We start from the raw sequence: 22,527 nt of genomic DNA, 5'->3' as shown, positions 1-22,527 counted from the left end.
ATGGGACCTATGGGACATAGGAAGGTTGGCAGGATCTCGGAGAGTTTAACTCAGCTGCCAACACTGTATTGATCCATGACAATCAGCATAATTTGCACTCTTACAGGCAAGCAGAGATGCTGATGGACAGAAATCAGGCAGTTATCTTAAAAGATAACCGTCTCCAGTTACGGTGCCAGGACTTTATATCAGCACCTTCCCAGGGTCCAGCCTGGGCTGACAGGACAATCAATATCACATCTCTGGGCACTTTCTTCAGGTTTTGTTAAAAAAGAAAATTCAAGCAAATAAGCAGAGGTCTAGATTCTCAGGAGGGTGCTGCCATACCTTTCTTTAGAAATGGCAGCATCTTTTAAAATGCTATTTTGTAAACTCAGCAAATCAAGAGTTTCAATTGTGATAGTGAAAATGTATAAATAATTCACATATGAACTCTTTGCATCTTGTATCTTTTGAAATCATACGGTAAGGTATGTCTCCCAAGTAAAGGTATGTCTCCCAGTTTAGGACAATAGTAATGATTTGCATCCCCAAAATAGCATTCAAACTACTCCATATAATCTGCTTTCCACTGGGTAAGCATCTTAACGAATTCGAATTCAGGTTGCGTGTTTATGGATGAGCCTGAAATTGTTTCCACCTGCTTCCAGTAAACAGGAAATGGACCGCACCACTGCACAGGGGAGCTGGGGGTGAAGGGGCAGGTCCACGTGTTGGTTGTTGGGGGAGAAGTTGATTGACAGGGTTACAGCACAGTGAGTAGACAGAACCGCCCCAGTGGCGCGAGGGCAGGGCTGGACGGTGAGTCATCAGCTTACCTCACACTCGGGCTCCTCTTTGGTCTTACACTCCCAGGTGTATCTGCTCATGGTTTTCTGGGAGGGGTGGGGGGGGGGGGTTGGGAAAGGGTTATAGTCCTCAGAGATAAAAACATGTTTAAACAGGCAGAGAGAAGGAGAGAGAAGGTGGACGGGAGTACCAGAGGAAAGGAAGCGGGGTCACGATCAGCTCACCCCGAAAAAACCACAGTGAGCAAGGTGATTCCCAGGTCACTGCTATATAATGTCCATTGCAGTGGGCACAACAGATTTATACCAGCGATCCTGTTTTTGGTTCATCATTTACTCCCAAACCATCTGCATAGGGCGATATCTGTCTGACTACACCATGTTTGCTTTTGAAATGCCCTGGCCCTCTATTCTTCTCAGGGGTGTGTAGACAAATAGCTGCCCACTCTGGACCCAGGTCTGCAACTATACACCCCCACTGAGCAAGGTCAGACCATTGCTCAGGTAATGAAGCCCATTACTGGGAATTGGCTTGATTTCAGCAGTGCTATTATAGACACAGCCACTGAATGTGATGGCTTAATGACATGAATGAATGGTGCTACATCTTGTTTTGTGCAAGCCTATTTCTTTGAGGGTTAAAGTGGCATGGGATTATTGGTGATGGGACTCTGTTAGTGTTGAGTGGCTGTGTCCACTGTACTGAGAATCTTCTGTCAACACACTGAGATTTGACGAGAGCTTTCTGTTGAGTGGAAAATGATCAAATGATGCCATGTTGTGATAGAAATAGAGACCCAAATCCCGGAATATTAACAATACTCTGCTAGACTGATATCAAGGGAGGTGAGCAGAACAGAGATGTGCTGGTCAGTGAATCTCTCTCCATCTCTCTTCAAGTTCTGAAGTGTCCAGACCTGGCAGGTGTATCCAACCCGAGGGGACAGCATCCGTGTTAGCTCTACAGAAACTGTTCTATGGCACCTCGTGCTACTGTTAGACTGCGTGCTCTCTCGCGCCCCCTGCAGGGAGCAGTGAGGTGTCGCATCTCAGATGTTTATCCTGAAGGGCCAGCCACCAGGATTTTTCCTGTAATGGTACATTTTTCACACAGCGATCACACCCCACCCCTACGCAGAACTGAAATTAAACAATACCCTCAGGCCCCGCCACAAAACTGTCAATCAGGATAAACTCATGAAACACAGATATAGCGGCAGTGCGACACACAAGCTGCAGTGCCTCACATGGCCAGTGGGGGCACATGCGAGCTGTCGAACGTGCGGTGACAGAACAATGCAGAGGTGATATAAAGGGAGAACAGAAAGAGGTGGGAGGAGGTTCTCTCAGAGCTGGTTGCCCCAGTAACAGAAGCAGCAGAGGGCTCTATCTGTTCCATGGTCATCTGATGAGTCTTAATCCCTCTCCTGTTACAGAGAGCGTGGACCGCAGTGTGCAAATGTCTGCCTCTGTATCGATCTACTCCAGCGGAGTCCATGGATTTCTCCTGAGAATATCCCTGTAGAGACTGGACTGTATTCACCTTGAGGAGTGTTGTGTTCCCTGCCCTAGGCAGCTGTCTTGAGTCTACAGGAGGCAGGCGATATGCCTTATGGGATGGTGTATGTGTCCAGGCTGCTAGCCAGCGCTCAGGGGAAAACCTGAATAATCTGTAGCTATACTCAAGCTGTAGTGAGTCCCGGTCAACGGGAGAATAGGCTATAGTTCAGCACCAGGGGGTTAGGCCAAGAATTTTAAACTGGGACTGGGAATATGCAGACTGTGCTGGAAAATGCAAGGCTCTGCTGAGTGACTTTGGTACACTTTGATGATGGCGATATTCTGAGCAAATGCAAATGCATAGCAATAGAGTTCACATAGAACTTCAATCAGAAATCCAGCTGAACTTCAGAATAAAGTAGGTGTGTTCATACATACAGTGGACTCCAGAATTATTGGCACCTGGTTCCCTTGATAAATATGCACAATTTTTATTTTTATTTCATTTATGACTCAGCCAGTCATAATTCCAATGAGGTTTGGCAAACTCAAGATGCATGGTTTTGTTTATTGTGCTCAGTAAGGGCTGTCTTCGTGCTACCCTTCCAAAGAATTAGCTGGTATGAAGTGATGGAATTACACAATATAGTTCCTTTAGACTGAGATTAATGAAATACAGGTAAAATTGTATTGCCAATGCCTTTGTTTGATTTTATTTGCAATTATTTTTAGGGGTGCCAATAATTTTGGCCCCTGTAGAAAAAAAAAGTTTAAAAATAAAAAAACATTGAAACATGAGAGTAAACGTATTGAAATAAAAGTACATAGTTTTATGTTTGAACATAAAATCTAGGTCAATATTGACATTGCTTATTATATTAAGGGTGCCAATAATTCTGGAATCCACTGTGTATAATATGTACATAACTGAAGCCAGGCCCATAGAGAGAAGCCTCCTTCCCCCACGCTGACAGACCCATGCAGGAGGGGGAGAGAGACGAGAGGCACGTTACCTGACAGATAATGTTATCATAGTAAGCCAAAGCACGCGAATGAGGAAGGGGAGGCGGGGTGTCACAAAGTTTCCTTACGTTTGGGTGGGAGCCCTCAGCGATGGTGGACAGGGAGAAATTATCATTGTGTTGCTCCGAGGGAGGCCGGTACTTACTGCTGCGGGGGAAGGAGGGGGGAGAGGGGGGGAGGAGAGGAGGAGGAGGAGGACAGCAAACAGAGGAACGACACAGAGGTGTAGACGGATGGTGCGTAAAAGGAAAGGAGGTGTCCAGGGAGAAGATTTTGCAAAAGAAAATAAAGGTGTGATTTTTGATGACAGGGAGAATGATATCAGAACCGCAGATGAATTAAAGATGAATCAAGGATAAAGAAGTGAAGGAGGGAGGGAAGTTAGAATGGAGAACAGGAATGAGTGGGAGTACAAGTGGTAAGGAAAGAGGAGTGGGGGGGGACAAAACCAGGGCAAAAAAGAGAAGGAGAAAGGAAAAGAGACAGAAGCATTAGTGCGAATCCAGCACTACACTTCACAAACACACAGACACACACAGATACGCAGACACACACAGACACACACAGATACGCAGACACACACAGACACACACACAGAGCCCGTCTGTGATGCAGCATGGCACGCCTCGGGTCAGGACAGACCGCTTGCTTAGGTGTGTGTTCTGAACACGTACACTGCATCTCCCTGTCCTTAGCTGCCACAACACCACCACAATTCCAAAATTGCCCACAGAACACGCAACATCACTTGGTCTACAGTGTCCCACCATTATAGTCAGGACCAGTCCCACAGGTCATATTTGTAAGGGTGCCAAATTTTCTCCCTGAGCCCCATGGCAGGATCAGGGACCAACAGCTCATCTACATCCGTCTCCACTGTCTGCTCCCATCAGAACACATCTGGGGAATGTAGCCGTTGGCTGAATGCTGTGCTGCTTGTTTAACCACTCCCCCTGCGGCCCCTCCCCACTCCGCCCCTCTGCAGTGTAATCACCGGACGGTCTGGCTCTAAGATAAATATTTAATCATCAGCATGATTGGCTAATCAAAGCCGCTCTAACGAGCGGAGAGAGCGCCTGCCAATTAGCCTTTCCCTTGAAACAGGCTGTGAGTCTGGCTCTCCTTTCCATCTCCTGGGGTAGAGTACGGGGGAGGGAGGGGGTAGCAGAGAGGGGAACATAAAAACACAAATCTTATCGTCCCCAAATGGCTAGGAGGGGTCGGCTGCTTGCACTGTAATTATTTTAAAAGCAGTTGGAACGCCAATGTCTTGATATACCCAGCATAGCCACAGAAGCCCCAGTCACACTGAGAATAGTAAAGACTAAAAAAGACAACAAAAATATGTTCCATTACTTTGACTGAATGTGAAAATGATTTAAAGCCATGACAAAGTGACTCCATACACCATTCCAAAGATTCAATAAGCAGCACCAGTAGTGCAAAAGTGCAAAAATTGTGACCGAGATTGTGACCGGAGAGCAAGAAATTGATTGAAAAATCAACTGCTTGCATTAATGCTGCCAGACATTAGATCCATATTGTTATAGTTCACAGTAGTATACTATAACATTGTTTGAGTACTCAGCATAGAATACCTAAAGTGTAAGTGAAGACAGTGTATGTGTGTGTGTTTATGTTTTACGGTCATATAACATGCTGTGGCTTATGGACAAATCAACTAAATCGAAAGTGACACTGGATAATAGGTATACCAGAGAAGGCTGTAGCCATTCACTTTACAGAGTCACTGTGGGCAGCTGGGGTATGCAGCTCTTTAATGCTAGTGCCGGTAGGGAGGACACATGGCCATTGGTGCAGACTCAAAGGCAGGCCAGCTTCATCATGTGTTGAAGTGGCTTCAGTAGGAGTTTACTGAACTGGAAGCTTTCTTTGTGGCTTTCATATGGAAAGCTCTGGGCACAGTATGGGTCTACTGTCCCTGTATATTCTCAACTGTCCTTTTCTTTCTCTATGGCAACCTGTGGGACAGCACAGAACCCGATGCTACATTTGTTACTCTGTGTGTGTGTGTGTGTGTGTGTGGCAGAGGGAGCTTTTGTACAACTGCTTTCATAATTTGAGAAGGCTTAATAAAGACTCTCTCCCTAACTTGCTCCTCCCCTTCTCTCTCTGTCTCTCTCTCCCTCTCCCTCTCTCTCTCCTGCTGTCTCTCTCTCTCTCACTCTCCCGCTCTCTTTTCCCCGCTGTCTCTCACTCTCTCTCTCTCCCTCTCCCTCTGTCTCTCTCTCTCTCTCTCTTTCACCCGCTGTCTCTCTCTCTCTCTCTCTGATGTGAAAGGCCATAATTTCACTCCTTTCTCTGAAACAGCAGTTCTTGTACGCCTGGACTGTGCAGCCGGCTGTAATTATCCAGCAGATGGAGCCGTGGGCGGCCAATGTATTCAACGGCCCTGTCAGCAAGGCTGGTTCACACACACACACACACACACACACACACATACACATACACACGCACACACACACACACACACATACACACATACACGCACACACATACACATACATGCACACACACACACACATACACATACATGCACACACACACGCAGGCCCTCCCTCAGTGCAATGCTGTGGTTTTCACTCAGTGGAAGCTCAATCATGAGTTTCCATGTTCCTCCTCTCATTCTGCCTCATTCTCCTCCACTACCTCTCATCCTGATGTGTTGGGTTTGAAATTCTGTGTCTTGTGAGCGATCAAAAGCAGTCCTCCATGGGGCTACTATTATGCCGAACAGGAACAGACCAAAATGCCATACCAATGTCCATTCCAATGAGTATAATTGTGGCCTGGATTGAGAAGAACGGTGTAGATTACTAACATTCCCCACCTGAACTTTCCTTTTCACTCTCTTCTCTCTCCATTTTACTCTCATTAAACTCCCTTTCATTTCCTCCCCTGTTTCTCTGGCAGTGCTCTCTGCACTGTCAGTTCAAGCCCTGCCCGGGATCCCTGCCCCCACCTCACACCCCCAGAGCCGCACAGCTGTATGTAGGTCAACCCCCTCCCCCCCTACCCCCACCTGTCAGACTGCCCTACTTTCACGAGGAGTCGATGACATCATTGTTTTGAGAGACTGACTGTATGGTAGGATTGCGTGTTCTTCCTGTGAACTTCTTATTTTCTTTCTCTCGTCGTTTTGAGTGGAATTTGGGAACCCCTGCACACATACACTCATAACAGTAACACAACACTGCTGACATCTTCCTCCTATCAGTTCATTGTATCTCACTCTGTTGACAAACTTTTACATCCCTTCTTTTTATCACGTCATTGCCTTCAGCACTGTCTCTTTTTCCCATCCCACAACTCCCCAAAACAGCACTTATTCACCTTCTTTCCAGTAGCGTCTAATGAGCTTGAAACAGGGTGGACATCCGCTCGATTTTCTCAACCTGATTCCATTTAGTTTCCTTGATTAAGATTAAACTAATTCATTTAGCAATTAATTAGTTGACAGAGCAATAGCCACAAGTAAAGCCGAGTATACCAAATTACATTTTCTTATTTTTATATATGTCACAAAATTGTTTAGATTTTTCTAATAAAAAACACATTTGAATATGTAGATAAACGTATCTCAAAATTTAAGGGATGTTAATGATTTTAGATAATTTAATCCGACCTTCAAAAGATTCAGGGTCTTTTGTCTTTTTAAGTAAAGCAGATTATTTTAAATAATAACATCGATTTTACCGCTCTGCCCCCCCACCCCTCTCTCTCTCTCTGCGCCTCTCATTCTCACTTTGCCTTCCTCTTTTTTTCCCAAAACACTTCTAAAGTCTCTATCCCTCTGTCTCTCTCCGTCTCTGTGTCTTTTCTTCTCTGTCTCTCTCTCTCTCACTCTCTCTCCCCTCTCTCCCTCTCTGTCTTTTCCTCTCTCTCTCAATCCCCCTCTCCCTCTCTCCCTCTCTGTCTCTCTCAATCCCTCTCTCCCTCTTTCTCTCTCCCTCCCTGTCTCTCTCTCCCTCTCTCTCCCTCCCTCTTTCTCTCTCCCTCCCTGTCTCTCTCTCTCTCTCTCCCTCCCTGTCTCTCTCTCTCTCCCTCCCTCTCTCTCTCACCTGCGTTTGCGCAGCTTGCTGTTCTCGGTCTTGAGCAGGTGCAGCTTCTTGGCGAAGCAGACGGTGATCATGAAGAGCAGCAGCACCATGACGGCGGCCGCACCGATGGCGATGCACATCACCTGGAACTCCGTGATCACAGACTCGCACCTGGAGCCCTTGTGCCAGATGTAGTCCTGCACATTGCACCTGGAAGAAGAACAGGATGAGAGGGATAGGAAAAGAAGGTAGAGGAAGATTGAAACGAGAACTCTCATTCCCAAGCACCCCATTGGTTGTTGTGACCACAGTTCTCCAGCTCCCTTAACACACTGAGATTATCCCACCAGCCCACATATACAGCAGATTTATAACTCTCTTCAAAACAAGAGTACCTGCAAAGGACAGTAGTAATGTTGAAGAAATTGTGTATTTCCTGAGTGGTTCTTTAGAGCGACTTCAATGTGAAACTACCCTGTACGCAACAGGCTCTACCGTGTCTCAAGCTGGCACAGCCATTTTAGAGGGTGAGTCAATTCAAGAGCTGCTTTGAATGAGTACACCTCATTCTCCTCATCCTGGAACACCACAGTCTATCTACTCTAACAGCAGCGAGATAAACAGTCCTGGACGCCACTCCACTCTTCTCCTAAAAAAGCAGAAGGTACAACAGGGAAGTTCTATCTCATCTCAGGCCAGGCAGGGTGTCTGCCTCTGACTAAGCCAGAGGGAGCAGACGCATGTGCCTGTTGCTGAAAGCCAATGGGATTTGTGTGGGAGGACAGGACAGGAGACATGAAGCTGACAGGCACCAGCTATGCCTTCAGCCAAGCCTGGTGTTGTAATGCCCGTTTCCATACTCCACTGCTAAGACTCACACTCATATGCTTTGTATCTGATGTCATATATTCTCAACAGCAGATCTGCTGGGAGCTCGACTGAGCTCCAAAATTCACCATTACCATCTACCGCTCTGCCATTTCTGAAAATAAATGGTTTCAGTTAGATTCGAATAGGACATGGTCTCCCAGACCTGCCACTTTCTGAACACATACACATGCACACACACACCCACAAAAACACATACACATGCACACACACCCACACACCCACACAAGCACACACATATGCACACATACACACCCACAGAAACACGAACACATGCACACACGCACGCACACCCACACAAGCACACACAAGCACCCACAGAAACACAAACATATGCACACACGCACGCACACCCACACAAGCACACACACACCCACACATACACACACGCACGCACACCCACACAAGCACACACCCACCCACACATACACACACGCACGCACACACACATACACACACGCACGCACATCCACACAAGCACACACATATGCACACACACACACACACACACACACACACACACACACACACATACGCACACACACACACACAGCAGTCTATTGAATTGTGGTGCCTGGGAGGGGGAGCAGCTTTGGCATATTGTCAGAATCACCCTAAAGTCCCAGTAGACAGAAGTGACAGCAGTGGTGATGGAGAGGGAGTCACCCTCCCCGACGTGTTTAAAATTCTGAGTCTCCTTCTTTCAGTCTCTGCTGCGGCGCAAACAACAGGCCTTTGGCTGGGCTGGACTCCATAGGTCTGGTAGAAAGGTGTCTGCAGTCATCTGTCTCAGTGAAAACAACCCCGTTTTTCTGCAGAAAAGATTCTCGCCACCAAGTCGCAGAATTCAAAGCATTCCTAAGCATGTGTGTGTGTCCAGTTATGACAGCTCTGAGCAGCATCAACACAAAGGTAGCTTTGGTGTAGATTAGACACTTATCTCCTCGAGGACATGTCCCTCACTTCCACCACTGTTTATTTTACTTTTTAAGCAAAATAATAGCTTCATTGACATTACAGAAATGTATAATAAAAGCAAATAATCATGAAAATAAATAGGCATTAAGCTTTAATGCTAACATTATTGTGAGATTAGATTAAAATGAGTTTTATACACTATTTTATAAATTGTATTGTGTCTCAGTTACCTGCTTAGCGTCCCTAACTACTGTAAATGTATAAGTGTGTTATATTGGCACTTTAATTAGTCCTAATTCATGGAGATGACACTGCTACCCATTGAACTGTAATCATTTAGCTGAGGCTCTTATCTAGAATGATTTACACACTCCATAAAGAGGTTTGGCAAAGAGCACTAATGTAGTCATTTTTAGTGTTACTACCATCAGTAAGTGTCATTACACAAACTTGAGGCAGAATGTTGTACTGTAGGTGCAAAAGGGAGATTGAGGAAACAGCTCTCATACCACTAATGGACTGAAGGGGGCAGTGTAAACATTTGCTGTGGAAGTTCATGAACCATTGCATCGTGTGTATTTAGCCATGGCACAATAAGCTAGCAACCTGAAATGAACTCAAATAAATAAGAAGTGGTGCAGTGGATATTGCCATTGCCCTAGACATGTGTCATATCCACCCAAAAATAATGTCTTTCCCTTGCTTATGGGCAAGCATGAAAACAGGCTTCATCCACATACAGTATATCCATATCTATTATAGTTACTTGGTACACAGACAGGCAGAATTGACTCAATAATGTCTGCTCTAAGTAATTAAAGAGAGCAAAGAGTAAAAGAGTAAAAGCACATTATACAGAGAGGTCCAATCCTCTCAATATTTTCTCAATTTGGCTTCTGGCAGTTGCAATCATGACAAACCCCCAGGTGGTCCTCGACCAGCACAGGGAGACCTCTCCCAGGGAAAACATTATTGAACTCTACCTGGTTTCATTAGGAACAATTGAGATGTGGGAGGGGGTGACTTGATCAAGGCTAGATTAATCATTGATAAAGAGATATGCTTAAAGAAGTCGCCCATTAATATAGCTCAAACATAGAGCACTGCACTATAGGAACCACACCTGAGTTATCGGGCCCCACCGGAGAGACACATTCCCTCAGACATTAGCTATAGTGCAGGCTTAGAGGTCCAGACGGGCTCTACAGCAGCCATTGGCAGCCTTACAGCAGAGCTGCAACTAACAATAAATCAGTATCAAACAGTGAGAGTCACGTTCTGGCTGCTTCATCTGACCTCTCGAGTGACCTGTTCATTATGGAAATGTCACATACTACTGTGTGATGCACTGGGGTGAGAGTACTTAGGAGACATTATGTATTGAGTTGGTTTTTGTGGCACTATATAACACTGTGTGATAAGCTGGTGTGACAGTACTGATGTATTAATGCTGGACCTAAACAAGAACATACTACTGAATAATATAAGCTAAATAGTACCTAAATGCAGTACAATTGAGCAGGCCTCCACTCCACTTGAAATATGAGTACAGCCGTGCAAGTATTTTGAAAGCTGAAAGTTATCATTGGAGGAAAAGTGCATGCTTATGCTTTTTTGGCCAATGGGACTTGTGATTTACTGTGTGTACTTGGCGATGGATTTCACTGGGCTGGGACCGGTGGTGTCTCCCTGCTATACTGCCCCAAACACCGTAACTACAACAAGCTGTCTACAACTTCTTTATTATTCACACAAACTCACTTTATAGCTAACAATCACACACAAGCGATACGTTTTCTCACTCACAGCTCAGACACATAGCTGTACACAAACACACACACAACCTGGCTGATACTTGTGTATTTCCATGCTGACATATCTGGGAAGGTCTGAGTCACTCTCATTCTGTCTCCAAAAAAGATTTAGCTTTGTTCACCAAATGCTACTTCTGTTTCCAAAATGTCTCAGAGATTTCATTTTTCACTTCTCATCTGTAGAAAATAAGACAGAGTTCTAAGAAGAATAAAGCTGTTTTTCACTGCTTGTGATGGCGTTTGCCATGAAAAAGGGACAGCAAGGATCCATGGGATTTAAGTATTAAAGATTGGTTAATTTATGTCAGCCCTGGAATGTGTAACAGCTTTCGTTGAAGCTAAACATCAATGTACCCAGGCCCATGAATCTCCCCCGGAACCCAAAAAGAATAAAAGTTTATGAAAAACACATGCACGTGCATGCACTCATACATGCACACACAAAAACACACGCAAACAAAAACACATGCAAACACACACGCACACATGCACACACACATGCACGTACACACACATGCATGCACAAACAAATGGACATGCATGCATACACGCAAACACACACACATACAGTGCATACACATATGCATACACACAAGCACACACAATATAGACACAGACAAAGGTAGGTACATGCATACACAAATACACATCTGGGGCGCAGATGATCTGCCTTATGTACACGAGGTGCATTTTTAATGTGCAGATGCCGTGCTTTGTGTAAACTCGCTCCCGTGGAGTATAAGCATGTGCTATTTTATTGTCTGAGCACTGCCGCAAGCTTTGTTTTGCTGTAAACACTGCAGAGTCAAAGAGAAATAGGAATAATAGAGAAAGAGTTTCTACACAGAGAGCAGGAAGGAGACATATGGGGGAAAGCAGGACAAAAAAAGAAAGAGAGAAACTTTCTGGGTTTCTCCTTCTGTCTTTGTCCCTTCTTTTCACGGGCACAACAATAAAGAGACAGAGACAAAGACAAAGAGGATAGTAGAGGAACACAAGAAACAGTGTCCCGGGGGAGGCATTCATAGAAAGGCAGCAACAGAGAAACAGCTATGAACAGACTGCAACTCATGTATTTATAATGATATAATTTCACTGCAGATGTAAATAAATGCAGGTGAGCCATTGGTAAACAAGCAATCATACAATATGACTGACCAACACAACTCTGCTATTTTAACCCACTGGGTTCCAGCCAGACACTGTGGCCAAGCAGAAAGCACTCTTCTCTGACCAAGAACTCTGTTCTCTCTCTAGACACACACAACAGAGTAGCGCCCTGATACTTACGTGTGAACCTCATGGTCCAGTGTTCTTCTGGTTTTTTCGAACTGATATTTCATTGTTTGGTTTATCACACTGATTGGTTAGAGATTGTGTCTGATTGGGCAGGTGGCCAGTAGCGTAGTGGTTAAGGTAAATGACTGGGACACACAAGGTTAGTGGTTCTAATCCCATTGTAGCCACAATAAAATCTGCACAGCCGGTGGGCCCTTGAGCAAGGCCCTTAACCCTGCATTGCTCCAGGGGAGAATTGTCTCCTGCTTAGTCTAATCAACTGTATGTCGCTCTGGATAAGAGCATCTGCCAAATGCCAATAATGTAATGTAATGATTGTAGTATTCCTGGAATAGGGCCTTAAACTGTCCACAACTGACCTCACTCTGTCAGTTACTACACAAACACAACAGTATACCAGGCACAGACCACAGAGAAAGAATGTAGTAATATCCATCATAATATTCAGATGGGGCTGTGTTGGGTGCAGTACGTTCCATAATAATTTAAATAATTTTGCCACATGTGGTTTTCAGAAATAAATAGACTAGATGCCCATCCACTTAGCACTCACAAATTATTATGTCATTAAAAACAGTTCTGCAGCAACCCCTGCTCTGGCAAATACATTGATCCCCTATCAAAATGCACACAGCATGGTCATGAGGATCACTGACCATGCTGTGTGCATTCTGATAGGGGATCAATGACCTCTGATTGCCAGAAGCTAATATTCACATGCTATTGGCCAAGACAGTGCAAAATATTTGCTTTACACTTGAAGTGCAGTATTTGTCAGAATCTATCCACATAACACATTTATTTTATATAATTTTATAAGTAGATCATAAGTAGAAAGTGGTAATGGCCATTTGGCAGTTGCTCACTGAAAAACAATCTTATATCATGTATGGTGTTTTTTCAATTATTTTCTCTTGTCTGACAATCTGGCATATTTTGGATAAAACATGAAATATTCACCATTGTGACCTGCAACATTAAGAAATATAAATATGAATAGTCTGACGATGCATACCTCATCTTGAAATTGGACATGGGCAGACCATGATAATGGAATGCATACTGCCCTTCTGCGAAACCCTGATGGGCACTAAAGACTTACAGATTTTTCAATCAGTCTTTTATTTCACGGAAGTTAAGGAACATGCTCCCTGTGGACATAAGGATATGCACAGCTGCCACATAGTTTCACATATTCTCAAACTCTGGCTCCAATAAAATCAACTAAATTTGACCATAATTGGCCAAACTGTAAATGACCATAAAATCAACTGTCACCATAATTTGAATTGTTTGGGTTTTTGATCCGACATGTATAATTATGCTTCATCCAGTACCGTCCCTGCAAAATTGTACCCAACCAAACCTGAACAACATTAAACCTTTTTGTTGTTATCGTTTTCTTGTATGTCTAGCTAACATAAAATATGTCAAGACCATTGGGGAATATTCCAGTTTGTTTCACATTTTGGTTTGAGATAATGTTTCAGGTAAAAACATTCAAATGTAATATACAGTAGCATATTTACATTATTCCAAATAAGTTCTGTCAACTTAACATCAGATGGTTGTCATGTAGTCATGAAAAAACATAACAAACGATACATGTAAATTATATTTTAGGAATGTAAATATTGAGATTCCAGTTTTGCTGAATACTGCTAACATTCCCTACTTACTACTGTACCTTTTCTGGTTGAAAAACTGAATAGCACTATAAGACCATTCCTGTAATGTTCCTTGTGACATCCAGGAAACTAGAAATGTACACATTGGGAATGTTTACCCAAATCATCCGGAAATATTCTGGGAACCAAAAACTGTGAGCTTTGTGGTATTTAAAAAAAAAAAATTATATAAATATGTATGTTCTGGGCTGCCCAGGGACTACAGATGGAAATTAACTGCTCAGCCAAATCTGTCATCTTTACATTAACCCTAATGGGATTAGTGCACAGTCTCTTATTTTATTTTAATGCTGTAACCTCTTCCCATGGATTATTGATAATTAAATAATTTCACAGATATGCATAAAATTATTTTATACTGTATGTGGGGACTTTGATCTATGATCCTTTTCTGACATAAATTAGCTGCCATGGAACCCTCAAAAGTAAGAAATGATCTAATCCAAAGCTTAAAGAAGTGAAAACATGACTAGTCAAAACATGTTGCATTTAAATGTAGGGAACCAGATACTTTTAGAACTGCAACTAGGCATGGGGGCTGTCAGCAATGTGAGTAGCCATCAGGTTTACACAAAATTCACAAAATGTGTTGGCAGAACAATTTCTTCATAAGGTGCAAAAAGCCACAAAATACTGTATAGAGGAGAAAACCTGAGTGTGATGATATTAAGCCCCTCCCATTGTATTATTTCCAGTGACTTGTCTTGTCGGAACAGAGAAGAAAGCTAAGATGTTTCAATGACATTAGTCAAACTTGTAAGTGAATAGGCTACAGCAACAGAAGATAAAAAATAAGTCTAGCAAATACCTAATAATGTGCTCACTGCGTGTATGTGCATTTAGAGAAGGAGACATTTAAACAGAAGTTAATGTAGATCTCTAATACAGACTGTGAAAGAAGGTTCTCCCTGCTTGCTTGATCTTACCTGCAGAAGACTCCAACTGCTCCCTCCAACGGATAGCACTGCCCCCCGTTGAAGCAGTAGCTGGGGAAGAAGTCGCAGACAGAGCGGCAGGTGGCATTGTGGCGCACGTAGCCCGGCCGACAGGCGGACGCGTTGGTGGCATCCACCACTCCCGGGGCAGCGGGGGGCTCCTCGTCCTCAGCAGGTCCACCCGGCAGCGGGAGGTCAGGGCGGCGGGGGTCGAAGCGCACCGAGGGGGGAGCCGTCGCGAAGCGCAAGATGGTGTCATCCTTCCGGCTGGGGTACAGGGTCACGGTGCTGTCCTCGTAGTTGGGGGTGTACTCATAGCCGTCTGGCAGCTCCCAGGAGTTGGGGTTGCCTCCTTGCAGCTCATGGGCGCCTGTTTCAGGGGAGGACAGGTCCAGCTTCCGACGACGTGAGGCAGGGTCGAAGAAGTCCACGGTGACGGCATCGGGTTGGTAGGGGGGCAGGCTGGGCGTGGGGATGGGTCCCTGGTGGTCCAGGTCGAACACATGGACTTCCTGGTGCCCCTTGGCCCACGGAGGCTCAGTGTGGGGCAGTTGGTCGTTCTCATCCTTGAAATCCAGATGCACATCTGCTGGGCTGTGCAGGGCGGGTAGAGTGGGCAGGTTGGAGCCCATGGCCTCAGACTCCACGTTGAGAAGGTGGTCCTTTTCCGCTGAATCCAGGCTGATCTCGTGACCGTGGCCCCCAGGGGGGACACCCTCTGCCAGCATGCCGCTCCCCAGTTCCTCCCCAGCCCTGGGCTTGCGTTCAGCTCGCAGTGGGGGGGAAACGGGGCTGACCGACCCCGTGACCCCGGCCATCTGCTCGTCCTCCTTGTTGAACGGTGAGGACATGTTCACCTTGTTGTCCGTCTCTGTGCCATTGGCCCCAAAGGAGTTCCCTATAAACAAACACATTCTGGTCAGCGTGAGATCTCATAGCCCATCACTTCACTCAGCAGATAGGAGCCAGAGGCGGATCAGATTCAGATTCACAGACACCATGCCCACCACAACCATTCCATACACTGTGAAAAAAAGCTCCTCCAACGACAAAGTTATAAAAATTGTAAATATTACAACCCCGATTACAATTATATGCATCAGTGTTCGGCTCCCAAATTGTATCTACAGTATCTTGCAAGCCTAAGATTATCATAACAATTTACTAATGCACTTCACAGGCAAGAAACTGGGATTAAGATTAGGATTTAGTGATAAAGGCAGCAGGATTGCAGTCAGAGCCACAGTGATAGAATGGGCAACATTTGATCTTTATTCAGTCAGGTGAGCAGCTGTCCATGTCTCTGCCACTCAGGACCTCTGAATGACAGGCACAAGGATGCATGGACAATGATGATGCCTACTCCCATGAAACTCATAGGGTTGGACATTGCCTGCACCTTCGAAAAACCAAGTTAAAAAGAGATAATGCAGTTCTTTTGGATTACAATGACATAATACAAAGAAAATACTGTATACTGCTATTGTTTATCAAAATCATTTCCATTATATATGAACCAAAATGTATACCGAAATGGTATCACCGATCAACAAAATTGATAAGACACACATTTGAGTTGTGGGAGATATGTTATTTGGAAGATTGACAAAAAACTAAAAACAGAAGATGAAGATAGTGATAACAATGTGATAATGTGCTTTTAAGCTTTTTGCCTACAGTAGATCCGGCCAAGGTTTTCACATATCCGTTTTTAAATGTCATTAATTGTGACTAAGCAATTTTAAGCTTTATTTGGGCCAAATAAAACCAAAGTTCAAAATCTTGGCTTACATTTCATTCTGGGTGAGATGTTGGATGCTGCAATGACTGCAGGCCTGACACTGTTAAACAATGAACAACACATTTGCACCAGTAAACATAAATACTGGATTTGGTTTTCTAACTGCACAATAGCTGACATATCAGCACTAAAACCAAAATGATGGTGGAGCAGATTTAGCAGCAAATACTGCTCAGATTCAAATAGCTAAATTGTCATTCATTCGTAGCATTTTCAGCCTGTTAAGATTCATATTTTGGAGAAATAATCTTATTTCAAGAACTGTATGAGCCACTGCAGACTCATGAGTCTCATGCAGACTGACAACTATCTAAATAACTCATCAGCATACTTGCAACTCAGCAGAGGACTATACAGGGAAGCAGTGGAAACAATATTCATATTCTCGTATACCAAGGTAAAATTTGTCTGTTTTCTGTTCTGCAAACTGGGCAAAGAACAGAGAGGAGTAACAGGGAATAAATGGGATGCCTTTTTTGTTATTTAGGGAAATAAAAGCATATAAAAAATACGCAATTGGCAGTAAAACATGTTTTTTGGAAGGGTCAGTGAAATCTTTTTTAAGATTTTGAGGGACAAGGAACCACAGAGAGTTTTGGTGCAAAAATGGGGTGCTCTTTGAGTATGTGGTAGTTCTGTGGATGCAAAAAGAACCAATGTCACTATCACATGGCCTCAACCCAAATTCTGTTGGACTTGGATTTCCTGCTCAGAAAGATTTTTGCTTTTGGGAAAGCCATAAGTTCCAGGAAAATCAAGTGCATGTAAAATGTTTCTCTACAGCAAGTCACAACAATGCCCAAGAGGGATCTCACATTACTAATGCAACATGAAAAGGGGAGAATCGAGTTTTGCTAAAGGTTTAGATCAATTTGCTGACCTCAGATTGGTTCTTATCAACACAGTCCTCTTAATGTCTTGTTGTGGGTATCCCCCTAATTAAGTAATAGACTTACTGATAATAAAAATTAAAATGGGGTATAATGGTATTTTACATATGAAGAGGATCACATTTCCTTGATTGAAACTGTTAGTCTATGGTGTAAACCTTAGTTCATAGGTACCCACTACATTACCTACTGCCTAATACCCATTCAAATGTCAATTAAACATTTAAATTGAAAATAATGTATTGCCTATTCAATCCACTTTGGTTTCATCACGAATATGGAGACCACAACATTGAATCATCAGAGCAGTTTGAACCATGGATTATGAATTATGATTAATAATGGTACATATTTCGAGATTAGAGATTAGACAATTATATTACAGGGCCATTAAGGACCATTTGCAAACTTTTTCATGCATTTGGTTAAGACTTGGGTCAGGCGTGTATCTGACATGAAAAACTGGCTTTATAATATTGAAAAATGCATCATTGGCCACCAGTCGCAGGGGTCATGCCAGGCCAGTCAAAAAAAAAATAGATCTGGCATTGTGACATTGGCCAAATGGAATACGCACAGTGGGGCCAAATGTCCTGGTTAGATCACTGTTTCCTCTGGCTCTGTCTTGACATGTGGACTCACAGACAGCCAGACACTAGGGAGAAAGCACTGTCCCCTCTTCAGACACCTCATAACATGAGAAGCTCCTGGATAGATGCCCTTACCACATTTACAGCAAACGGTTTATCTGCTGAGGGAAGGAAATCTACTGTATGTGGCACTTGAAGATGAGGCAGGAAGGATAATGTACCGTCAGAAAATGATTTGTTATTGAGTTAATTAGGCAGTGTTACTCATTCAATAATAAATAATAATGGAAGCCCAGGAGAGCAGTAATGCAAGCCATAAATGCAAGTGAACATAGTCAATGGCAGATCATTGTGCTAAAGCCTCTCTGTCTATGGTGCTTTAAAACCCAAAATATTGCAGAACTGACTGCAGAATGCAGAGAGCAGATATGCTAAAATGAGACTGTCTGTCAATTACATCAATCCAGGAAAATAGCTCATCGTCTCTGTGCTCAGGCTAAAAGAATGAGCTGCTGGCATACAGGCAGAAGGATCTGTTAACCCAGGACTTTAAGATAAAGACTGAGAGATTTAATCATAATGTCATCTCATATCCACACACATATCTACACCATAAGCTTCTCCTTACTTGCAATGATACACATCAAACGCAAACATACACATCAATACACACACATACTGATGACTACACAGAGGTTCACATTTAATCTTCATCACATTCATAGCTATTTCATTCCATTGTTTTTTGCATATGGCACGATTTAAATTCATGCCCAGATTTATATGAAGGAGCATATAGACAGTATCCCCTTTTACATTTAGTCTGCTATTCTTCTGCATTGATTTCCACCCACCATCTTCCTTTCCCTGGCACAAATCCTCCCATTTCCCCAATCAACAGGTGGTGGAATGGAGGTGGGAGGAGTTGCCATGGGAACAGGCCAGCTCATACAATGTACTGCGTAGCCGTCAGTGCAGCACTGCTACCAGAGAATCACTCTGCTGCTCACTGTGCTACATCACACTCGGTTGTGCTGTATAGAATAGGCTATGCCGGGCAAATATGGACCAGAACTTAACATAGGCAGGAGGGTCAGAGTGTAACCGATCAGTACGGCAGATGATTTCACTGATTAACACTTCCAATCAGAGCAGAGGGAACTAGTTAGTGAAATAAACTGGTGTAGTTATTGGTTGGAATGAAAACTGAAAGCCTCCATACTCTCAGACCTCCATGGCACATGATTTGGCACCCATGCTATACTATAGGCATTTCACTTTGATTAAATCATGCAAAGAGACAGATCAGCAACATGATAGTCACACGGTTTTGCTGTGGTTGGAAGAACTACATTTACATTGGTAAACCTGTGAACCTGTGAGGGCACGTTGGTCTCTCAGCTGTATGTCAGTGATGACCGTCTGTGGTCCTTTTAATTATGGCTGTTCGCTCACTCCACCACACACATTCCAATTTCATTATACCTCAAACGCTATTCAGCATCTCCATATCAACAAGCATGTTTACTATCAATTCTTATCTAATTAACTGATTAGTCAAATCAGAAATTATTTATGATTTTGTAGATGTGAAACTTGGGTGCCATTTGTCAGGATTACCAGTCACACAAAGAGACAGTATCTTAGATAAAACCAAATGGATTCTGGTGAAGTATATGGCTTACATATATAATGGAAAATATGTATTCCTCAGTCCGAGACCTTTACAGGATTACCATAAGGCTGGAGACTGGGCTTTTACAGGATAAGATGAGCACCTCAGCTAAGATACTTGGTCAAACGCACTTCAGCAGTAAAGGATAATCAGCTAAATTAAGCCAAGGTCTTGCCAAAAACAATGTAGCCCAGCAGTGCAGAATAGTGATGTGAGTGGCTGGCTGCACAGGCATTGGGAAATGTACCTGCTAGTCTATTGAACAGATGGACTACTGCAGAAAACATCATGTTAAAGGGACTGACTAAGTCTGATTGTTGTGCATGCAGAAAAAGGGTTCCCTTGTTCTCAATTGTGTTAGGGAAAAAACATTATTTGAGCATGTGCAAATCCGTGTAAAACACTGACCTGCCATATTACATGTACATTGCTAAAAATAAATCCAGTTGAATGTATAATGGAGGAACAACCTGAGACTCCCAGCCTGGTACCAGCGCAGAGGGCAGCCATAGCCACTACTATGAGAATGGCTTCTGAGCACAGCTCAGCACACAGCTGTTCAATGATGTCTCTGATCCTGGCAGGCATCCCAAGGGTCTATTTGGACAACATGGTACATAGGGCCAGGAGGACCATGATAGCCCACTACAGCAGGTGATTTGAATAAATAATGTCAATAATGTAATAATGAATACAGGGCGGTACACATTCAAATGCCGAGGACAATCTAGCGCTACCCAATCCCTTGTCATTTTCTGGAGCTGGCCTTTTTCCTTGGAATTCCTTGGCAAATGACTAGCACCGGTTCCTCCCACTTGCCACCACTTATGCTCCTTTGAGACAGCGGCTGAGGAAGGACACCCAGTAGATCCACTCAACAGACTGCCACCACTGAGTACTAATGACAATGAAGCAGGAGCTCACACCACACTGGCCTGCTTCAGCCTTGCAGCACCGAAGCTGGTCACCAATGGCACTTGGGTATGGCACTTGGGGTGGACCTGTGAGATATTCACAGTGGAGTGGAGGCTCGGGGACGTCTGCATCTTCAGCATTCACAGCAGCTGAGTAAAAAGGTTTGGTGGGAGGCGTAAGAGCTTCCTTGTCTGTCGGCCTGAGTGGGATGACACATGGTTTTGTACGGCAGACTGATCATAAGGCTCTCACAGCCCTGTGTGCCTTGCAGGGTTCACTACACAAACCATTGAGACTGTTCAGGTGGGTGGACTGCCTGAATGGATACTTGATTTCACACCAGGTTGGGAGGATGTAATGTGGGACCTGCTGTTATGAGCCACTCAGCCTGTGACAATGTGGGGCTGGCTGCAGACATAAATGAGAGCTGGGTGCACATGCTCCAAGTCATGACTGCAGAAGCAGACACTTCGGGTAGCGGCAGAACAGGATAAGCTGCTCTCCAAATGACAGTCCGTCATTAAGGATGGATAGCTGGCAGATGTGAACACCACACCTTCAACCGTTATACAGAGCGCATGAACAGCTGCCATGATGGGAGGATATTTGTATAGCCTAAATCACTTGGATGTTGTGTGTTTCATGTGTCACATAAGGACAACATGGGAGTCATCAAAGTGAACCACAGCAATGCAGAGATACTGTATGGCAGCCAAATGTCAAAGGAGACATCAAACACATGGGCGGCCTGTAGCGTAGTGGTGAAGGTAAATGACTGGGATACCCAAGGTCGGTGGTTCTAATCCCAGTCTAGCCACAATAAGATCCGTACAGCCGTTGGGCCCTTGAGCAAGGCCCTTAACCCTGCATTGCTCCAGGGGAGGATTGTCTCCTGCTTAGTCTAATCAACTGTACGTCGCTCTGGATAAGAGCGTCTGCCAAATGCCAATAATAATGTAACATGGTAAAGGATGGTACTGCAAGCCAATTGTGCTGCCCATCTCTACACTACCATGTGTGGAATGGTGATCTATAACCAGGGAGCATCTACAATTTATCATCTGTGAGGAACTTGAGTCTCCCCAGCTCACACATGCTACCTCCTTGGGTTACATGACCTCCACTCCATGTAGCCTGAAGCCACGACATCAAGCTTGGTGACCACCATAGCCATTGCTCAAGCTTGGTGACCACCATAGCCATTGCTTGCAGCCCCAGTAACTTATTTGGTCATTGGGGTCAACCAAGCATAATTACGACAGACAATGACCATCAATTCACATCAACCGCATTTACCACCTTCCTAGACAACCAATCAATGCGCCACATCAGAACAGCACTGTATCACAAAGAAGGCAATGGCAGAGTGGAGTGACTTAACCGTACCATACTGCAAAAACGGCATACAAGCATATCTGGGAGGGACAACCTAGACCCCTCTTTGACTGCCTCCCATGCCCAGAAGGCATAACAATGGATGAAGGAGATATGATCTGGACAATTGAAATCAGCATTGACAGTTTCTGGATTAAGTATGCCTGCCACTACAACAAACCCCCACCTGTGAGACAGATAAAGACAGAGTCATGATTAAATAGGTGGAAATATGACGGGTTTTTTCAAGAACTTATGTTGCTTGATAAGCAGAAGTATGTGTATTGTGTGTGGGCAAAAAGATAATGTAAGATGTTAACTTGAGTTTAATTACATACATAACAGGCTGGTATGGGTACTGAATTTTA

General features: G+C 44.0%; 1 protein-coding gene across 4 annotated transcripts in view; it reads right to left on the bottom strand.

Annotated features, from left to right (window-relative positions):
* Positions 1-22,527, bottom strand: part of LOC133121241 (chondroitin sulfate proteoglycan 5-like) — a 29,547-nt gene that overhangs the window by 4,581 nt on the left and 2,439 nt on the right. Inside the window, exons 2-5 of one of the 4 annotated variants that reach the window (XM_061230448.1) lie at positions 14,906-15,812; positions 7,394-7,582; positions 3,380-3,458; positions 819-875 (exon numbers count right to left, since the gene is read on the bottom strand). In XM_061230448.1, coding sequence (XP_061086432.1) covers positions 819-875; positions 3,380-3,458; positions 7,394-7,582; positions 14,906-15,812 — 1,232 coding nt within the window. The remainder of the gene's footprint in view (positions 1-818; positions 876-3,379; positions 3,459-7,393; positions 7,583-14,905; positions 15,813-22,527) is intronic. The other 3 variants (XM_061230454.1, XM_061230461.1, XM_061230466.1) reach the window with 3 other exon arrangements.

The sequence above is a fragment of the Conger conger genome, chromosome 1, assembly GCF_963514075.1.
Source record: "Conger conger chromosome 1, fConCon1.1, whole genome shotgun sequence".
NCBI lineage: Eukaryota > Metazoa > Chordata > Actinopteri > Anguilliformes > Congridae > Conger > Conger conger.
This window is presented reverse-complemented; position numbering and strand designations above follow the sequence as displayed.